General features: G+C 51.5%; 1 protein-coding gene across 1 annotated transcript; it reads right to left on the bottom strand.

Annotated features, from left to right (window-relative positions):
• Positions 1 to 6,593: 6,593 nt before the first annotated feature.
• On the bottom strand, positions 6,594 to 8,094 carry HOXD9 (homeobox D9). The gene is made up of 2 exons (XM_044427066.1): positions 7,257 to 8,094; positions 6,594 to 6,835 (listed from the first exon to the last, which is right to left on the bottom strand). Exons 1-2 carry the CDS (start codon positions 8,092 to 8,094, stop codon positions 6,594 to 6,596), a joined length of 1,080 nt encoding a protein of 359 aa, XP_044283001.1.
• Between the last annotated feature and the right edge of the window lie 198 nt (positions 8,095 to 8,292).

Here is an 8,292-nt window from a genome sequence, read left to right as displayed (position 1 = left end):
CCGCCGCGCCCCGCCCCCGCCCCGCGGCCGCCCTCCGTGCCCCGCCGCGGAGCGCAGCGCCCCGGCCTCCCCGTCCCGAGCGGCGGGCGAGCGCGGCGGGGCAGAGGGAAGGCCCGGCCTGAGCGGCTGGCCGGGAAGGCCCGAGGAAAGCCCGGGTTTAATGCGGGCGGGGGGCGGGGGGCGGGAGACCCTCGCCGCGCTGCGGCAGAGAGAAGTTCAGGGCGGCCTGGGGTGCCTTAGCTTGAGCCGAATTATAGGCCGAGCGTGAAGCGTGAAGCTATCCCTAGGTCCTAATGTGCCACAAACACGAAGGTATCCTAAAGAAGACGGTGCCTCTGAACATGTGCAAAGCGTCGAACACTCCCCCTCACGAACACACATCTGGGATCGGGGAAGGGGCCTCCACTTCCGGATCAAAGGGCAGGACCTTGGGCAGGAGCGGGGGCGCATGGGGTGTGTGTGCGAAGCATAAGAAGCGCGGGCATCGGGAGGGGGAGGCGCGGCGCCCCTGCTCAAATCCAATGGTGTTGGTAAAGTGCAGGCCGGAAGGTCATAAACCCTTAAAGGGGACCAAGGGCAGGGGGGGGGGGGCAGGCGAAGCAAGGCGAAGGGCTCCTCTGCGCACCGGCAGAAACTCGGGGGCGGCGGTGCCCCGCATCCAGCGGCTTGCGGGCTTCAGCCGAGCAGGCCGTCCCGCTGCTCTGGCGAAAGGCCCTGCGCTGACGCGTCTTTTATCCCCAGGTCTGCGGAGGCGGCTGGGAAAGGCGACGTGGAAATAAAATGCCATGAAATCAGACCGGGGCCTTAGCGAGGACTCAGTAGGCCGACTGCAAATGAAATGCACATTTACCCTTGGCGCAATGCGCGCCGGGCTGCGGATCCCGGATTAATTGATACTTAATGGAAGTCATGCCCATGAATATGCTTTCCATTATTTCGCCCTCGGCGGGCGTCATTAGCTAAGCCAGGCAAGCGGGCGGGCGGAAGCGGCGGAACGGCGGCCGAGGGAGCGGCACTGGCAGACCCTGAGCTTGGCCCCCGACCCGCGCCTTGCTCCCCCGTCCGCCCCCCAGCCCGCAGGATCGCGCCTGCCCGCCGCACTGCTGCCTGCGCTCCCTTGGCAGCGCCTTTCCGGGAGGAGGCGAAGCGCGCGTTGGCGCAAAGCGGCCTCGGCGCAGCGCGTCGGCCTCGGACGCGGCCACGGACGGGCCTGCCCACGATCGCAGCCCTGATGGCGACCCCGCGCTCAGGCCGCGCCGAGAGCGAGTCCGCCGCTCCGGCCACCCGGGCCGGCTCCGGCAGAGGCGACCCCGCCGGCTCCCGAAGCAGGGAAGTCGTCCACGTGGAAAGCAGGAATCCGGAGAGATTCCGGCGCGCGATTAAGTAGCAGAGGTTATCTTTCTTGGCAAAGGGGACCATTAACTTTTTTGTTTGTTTGTTTTTTGGAAGGGGACAATCTAATCTTCTGATTACATAAAACAAATTCCAGTCCGACCTGGCTCCAGGACAAAAAAAGATATGGGTAAATTATTGAACAAAGCCAAGTAGGAAAGTGTGTTAGGCAGCCCGATGCGAATCCAAGAGAATATTTGCGAGCGCACAATAACATCGGCCGCTTCATTCTTTCTCTGCTAGCCCGCATCGATTCCTTTCCTACTATTTATTTTTTAAAATACCGTCTCTCGCCCAAGGCATGCGGAGACTGGGCGATCCAGTTTAACTTCTCGGAGCATGAAATTTAGTTTGCACTTTCCAAAAGGGGAATGAAAGATTCGGGGATGGAAAGGGAAGATGCCACCATCCCTTGAGAAACTGAAATGTGCGGGAAGAGAGAACCTGAAATGTGATTTTAGGGTGGGGCGGAGGTAGATCAGGGACATGGCAAGGCTCCCCCGCGCTCCCCTTTCCACGGTTTAACTCAGGGCGAGAGAACCCCGAACCTCGCCGCTTGCATTGTTCGCGGAGCGCGGCCTCTGCGCCGCAAAACTGGCCCGCTGCAGCTCCACGCAGAATCTGCTCGTTTGTTTTTTAATCTCGAGCTCTCGTCCCGATTTTATCTTTCCCGTTTTTGATAGACTGACGAAACGGCATAGCAAGGATGTCCTGGGCCAAGCTCTATAGTCCAGATGACTGGGAAAGCGATTGAAGAACCAGCCTGGCACTTGCTTCAGAAATGGTCTCCGGGAATATAGGAAGCTCCGCCATCTTCAGGGCATGTGTTTTTCCGGGCTGATAAAGGCTGCAATCCCAGTCGCCTTTATTGGAGAGTAAGCCCTATTGAAAATTGGATTTACTGCTGAGTACACCGGTATAGGATTGCACCATAAATACATTAAACTTGGCTATTACAGCATGCCTGTCTTTATTTATTAATCATAGTTAGTAGCCGTCTTTGGAGATATATGTGTTTTATTTAGGTATAGAATTGAGAATTCCTTCCTGCGATGAAGCTCAGAGAGGACCCAGGAGCTGGGCACGGGGATGTCAAATGCAAGTTTAATGGTGATGCAAAAGAGGGTCTTTTTATCTCTCTTGAACCCCTTTTACAAAAAAGGAGAGACTTCCCACCCCCCAAATGCAATTTCCACACTGACCAAGAGGCCTTCACCTTGATTCTCTCCTTACCTTGGGTTAATCCAGAGTTATATTGAAGTTTATATTTTCTGAGTTTGAAAGTTGATCACAGGAACAGATGAAAAATATGCTAAATCAAGAGCAAATAGGTTCTGAAGGTAACAACAAAAATCCCAAACAAGCCCTTTCTAGTTCGTTTCCATCAGAACAACATAAATCATTGCTTTTATATAAAACCTTTCTATGTGCGTATCAGTTCAGATGGGGGCGGGGAGAGAGAGAGACAGAGCGGTTTTTTTCAATATTTCCTATTAGAATGTAAAATATAATAGAATAACAAGAACTCACCAGAAGACACCGATTTTTCTTTTACTTGTCTATGGAATAATTCAATTCAAGTGACATGGTGGATACTTAAAAGATGCTGACCACATACAATTCCCCAGTGAAATTAGTTAGATCATTGTCAAGAATGGTCATGTTAATTTATTTTTGGCTACAAACACCAAATCCATGAACTTAAAAAAATAAAAACAGCCACAACCTATACATATTTTAATATACACACAATCCTGGTCAGATACAGAAAATTATCAGAGAATGGAGCAACACCGCCCTCTAGTGGCAAAATGAAAGCTTGGTCGACTACCCAGGCTAATGCCACATGTTTATACTTTCTCTTCAATTACTGTGAAAGAAATGTATTGGCTTTTAATTTCCATGATAGATTCTCCCCTACACGCAAGTATGTTCTCTATTGGCTAGAGACTACTAAAGTCATGCAAAATAAAAATAAAAATCCAAGGAGCATGCAATTATTACAAAGAATTATCAATATTCTTCAGTGAAGAATCTTCATATTCACTAATAAGAAGGGGCGGTAGTAGGGGCTCAGCCCTACACCTTGAGTGACAAGGAAATCATTTCAATGAAAGCACGGTGTTGCCTTTTGTTAGCAAGAGGACAGCATTATTTAGCTCAAGACACCAGGTAAGGTGTCTTCTTTAAGCCTAACTCTGAAAGAGAATATTAGAATCGACCATAAAGTCCATTGCTGTCCTGATGGAGATTGGATGAAATCAAAACGTTTCAATCTAGGCTTCTGGGGAAGTATGTTCTGTTTCCTACTTCTTCATCATTCTGCCTTGAACTTGCCTGTTTCATTATTTCCCATACAGGTATCACCAGAGAGCTGGTCAATTTCGTTTACCACACTTACACTTGGATTTTTAATATAAAAAGTTACTGTTTTATTGAGACACTTAACATAGCCAAACAGACACGTAACAATCTGAAAACAAGTGCTACTTCATCTTTTCCCAAGGAGATGAAGCCATGTAGCTTGTGGCTTGGCTGCAGTGCCATGTTGAAATCAGTAAACATGGACTTGGGTCAGACCATGGCAAGTTTAGATTCTACTGTTTCATCCCAGCCAAAGGGCTGGAACCAAAGGTTCTCTCCTGCAGCAAAGTGCCCCCTTTTCAAGGTCTGCAACCCGACCCAGCCCCAGTCCTCCTGCATACAAATGTTTACAACCTCTGCGCCCCTCCAATAGGCCATCTTGCTTTTTTTAAAAAGCCCCCTAATCCACGTCCACCGGCAAACACAACCAAATTCATTTCATTTTTATCGTCTCCCTTCTCAGACCTTGCTGTCTAAAACTCGTGTATCTCCTCATTGGGTGATGTATTGACATTTATAGTCCAGGATTTTAAGGCCTGGTTTTGTCTGCATGGGTGTTTTATCCTAACAAACACAAACATCAAAATAAGATGGTTTCAAAGAAAAAAGCACCAGCACATATCGTAAACTCATTAGGTCCAGACGTCTAGCCTTCTCAATGGCTTTATTATACCTTGGCTCTTCCTGTTTTAAAAACGAATTATAGGTATAGGGTTGACAATGAATGGAGACGAAATGCAGCACCTTTTCCTCAGTCTTTATCACTATGTGTCTTTTGGCAGAGGGAGGAAAGGGGCCCTGGCCCAGCAAACATGGGCAGAGGCACCAGCCCGCTGGGTCCCTGCATCTGCGGCCACCGCATCTGTGTTAAATTTTCTTCTCCGTTCCGTAAGAGGCCGTATTTATTTCTAGATTCTTCATCCAAACAATTCTTAAATCAAAACAATTAGCTTCTTCGCCTCCATTGAATATTTCAGAATCCCGTACCCGCTCCCAGTATTTATATACTACTTGGTGCAGTTTGTGTGTGTGAGAGTCTACACTATATTACAACCCAGTCAAATGTTAACCCTTGAAAGTTCCATTCAAAGGGAATAGTTAAACCAGTGTTTGGATTTTCCATGCGGAAATCAATCGAAATCAAAATTAGCCAATGGGATTTCAGAGTTGTTCTGATTTTGCTTAGATAGGATTGTATGTGATAGACACATGCACACAGATTAAGCCGTTTTCATTAATGTTTGCTCAAAGGAGGGCTATTGTTAAATAGCTACTCACTAACACTTACGCGGAACTGATCGTGGCGAAGTGGCACCTATTTCAAATGCATTTTCACTTTTACGTTTTCGAATAGTCCATGAGTTTGAACGGGCACCATAGAGGTAATCATGTTAAATCAGCTTCAGTCTTCCTTGTGAACACTTTGGTTTGCCCCCCACACATGAGATCGCTAAATTATTGTTAAGAGTATCATTACATTCCATATAATTATAGATTATTATTAAGATGCCTATTTTTTACTGAGGGAGGAAACAACAGCTGTAAACTAGGAGTGCCCTCGGTGTGCAATTCCCAGCGAACCTCCTCATGTCCCTCTCAGAAGAGAAGGCCGTGGGCCACACGCATTGGGTCGCCACAGAGCCTTGCTTGCCAGTCAGGTTCAAATAGGAAAGATCTCGTGGGGGGGGTGGGAAACTGCATGATTTCAAGTACACCTGCCCATCTACGCTTGGCAGGGCTGATATAATACAGAGCTGACGGAACCCAAACCCTGTTTGTGTAAGATTGGAGGTGCTCTAGGAAAGGCAGCAGACAAGCTGGTAGGGTTGGGGAGTTCTTGCCCTGGCTCTGGATGGACCTCCTGCAATTTGTGTGGGTATTCTAGAGAAGACACTATTCGAAGCAATTCATTTCAGGAGAGTTTGGAAGAGAAATCCCCACAGTCTGTTCATAGCCACCTTGCAAAGAAAAGCACAGGTTTACACGCGCTGCAGACACAGGGTACCCAACTTCATTCCCACACACCCCTTTCCCCCTCTTCTTCCAGGTAGGGACTTTCATTCGAACAAGGCAGTCTTTATTATAAAACCTATGGCAATCACACGCACAAAAAGTCCTTAGGTAGCATTGCAGAGGGACGACAATATGGACTGACGCTGAGAAATGTTAAACCGCAGAAGGCTGGGCCTGTGAAAATTAATACTGCTTCAAGTTCCACTCCTAGGGCAGCGCGCTGAAGAAGGCAACCCAGATTTAAACATCCTCTCCCGCTGGCCTCATCCTGGCACATCTTCTTGCCAAACAAAAGCAAGGGGCTGGGGGATGTCCAGGAGCTGTTCGCCTTTGCCACGAAAGCCACCCCTCTTACCACGCAATATCTTTGTCTTAAACATCACCTTTGCCTCTGTCCCGGAAAAGTGGATTTATCTTTTCCCTGGAAATTCGTACTCTCTCGCTCAACCAGGTCTCTCGGCAGATGCATGTCAAACATCGAATATTTAGGTAAAGCCCCCGTCCCCAAATTAACTTGCACTCATAACATTATAAAACTAGGCAGAAGGCGAGGAGAAAGAAGCAACACAGTCTCCAGCAAGAGAAGGACTTCCCCAAAGACTTTCCTCTCCAAAATACCTGACAGCAGGACCACATTCACTGGAACCTAAAACAACAAAACCCACCAGATCAATGTAAAGTTCTGGGTCAATGCATCTGGGGTAAATAGTAATATTAACAATATAACAATAATTAATATACAGATATATTTTTGTGCGCCTGTATGAGTGTTTTAATAGAAATCCCGGTGCATTTCTGCAAACACAGACACATACACTAAGGCGCTAGTCCCCTTTATTGCCTTTTTCCTTGTTCATCTTTTTCATTTTCATTCTTCGGTTCTGGAACCATATTTTGACCTGTCTCTCTGTCAGGTTTAAAATCCTAGCCACTTCATAACGGCGATCTCGGGTGAGGTACATATTAAAGAGGAATTCCTTTTCCAGTTCCAGAGTCTGGAATTTTGTGTAAGGGCAACGCTTTTTCCTCGTGGAACGAGCATGAATCCAGTTTGCAGCGGGGTTATCTGGAAAAGCGGGAAAACATAAGAGAGGGGAGAAAGGAAGGGGGACGGTTGGGGTTTGGAGGGGGAAGAGGGGCAGACGTCGGGGGGCGGATAGAGGAGAGGGAGGAGAAAGGTCGTTAAATTAATTTAACGAAGGATGCCTGCTCTTTTCACGATCGAGGCGGAATTATCATAAAAGCCTGAATGGCCCAGTCTGTTTACTGTACACATGATGTCTTCTTGATGGTGGTAGGTGGGTTATGGGGAGCCCTTTTTATGGGTGCTTGTTGCTGCTTGAGCTCGGGTAGGCGTCTAGACGTTTTTATAGGTTAGTAAAACTATCAGTTTTGCACATTGGAGCCTTACGGGTTCGGGCAATAAATCAAAGCGGGCTGCAATTTCTTTTCTTTCGCTCTTTCTCTCGCCTTTTTTTATAACTTACTTGGGTCAAGTTGCTGCTGCTTCTCCTCCTTCAGATCGCGGCTCGGGCTGGGGCTGTGGCTGCAGGCAGAGGCTGGCTTGGCCGGGTCGCTGGTGCCGCCGCCGCCGCCGCCGGTGCCGGCGGAGGCGCCGGGAAGGGGGTGAGCCCCGTCGCTCGCCGCCGCCGCCGCCGCCGCCGCCGCCTTCTCGCGGGGCTCGGCCAGGAAGGAGCTGCACGTGTACTCGGGCCCGGCGACCCCCGGAGGCTCCCGGGACGAGGAGCCCTCGGTCCTCGCGGAGGGAGACGCGGCGGCGGCGGCGGCGGAGGGCGCGGCGGGGGCGGCGGGGGCCGGGGCGGCCGCGGCTCTGCTCTCGGGCTTGACGATCCCGTAGTGGCGCCCGCCGGAGGGGCCTGAGCCGCCGCCGGGCGCGAGGGGGGGCGCGGCGGCGGCGGCGGCGGCGAGGTTGGCGCCCCCGCTGCCGGGGCTGCCGGGGAAGGCGGCGAAGGGCTCGATCCAGGAGCGCACGTATCTGCCGCCGCCGCCGCCGCCCTCGCCCGGCCCCCCCAAGTGGGGCTGGGGCACGTACGGGTGGTAGAGGGCGGTCATGGGCGCCGCCGACGGCTGCGGGTGCACGGCGGACCACGAGGCGGGGAAGACGGAGGACTTGGGCGCGAAGCTGCAGGAGGCGAAATCCGCGCCCTCGGACACCACACCTGAGGGTGGCCGGGGGGACGGATGGTGCCCCCCCTGCAGGAACCGGCCGGCCCCGCCGCCGCCGCCGCCGCCGTACGCGTCCTCGCCGTCGTGGCCTATGAGCGAGTCCACGTAGTAGCTACTGAGGGCGCCGCTCGACGACATGTTGGGCAGGCCGCCTCCGGAGCAGGGCATGTGGGGAAGGCGGCCAGGGCTGCGCTGCCTGGCTGCGGAGCGGCGCCCTGCCCGGAGAAACCCCCGTAGTATTTTTGCAGGCTGCCGCCGCAGCCATTGGTCCCGCCGGCCACGTGACGCTATTTACCAATACTCCGAGTAAATCAATCCGCTCAGCTGCGCGCCCGG

This window comes from Varanus komodoensis, unplaced genomic scaffold, assembly GCF_004798865.1.
Source record: "Varanus komodoensis strain SLA01 unplaced genomic scaffold, ASM479886v1 scaffold18_1, whole genome shotgun sequence".
Lineage (NCBI taxonomy): Eukaryota > Metazoa > Chordata > Lepidosauria > Squamata > Varanidae > Varanus > Varanus komodoensis.
The sequence above is the reverse complement of the archived record's forward strand: the minus strand, read 5'-3'. Positions and strand labels throughout refer to the sequence as shown.

Bases quoted from the DNA above. Each gene is read 5' to 3' on its own strand.
- HOXD9 (XM_044427066.1), bottom strand. From the start codon at position 8,094: ATGTCGTCGAGCGGCGCCCTCAGTAGCTACTACGTGGACTCGCTCATA. The intron at 6,836-7,256 runs GTAAGTTATAAA...CCGCTTTTCCAG, and splicing joins GCAGCAGCAACTTGACCCAA to ATAACCCCGCTGCAAACTGG.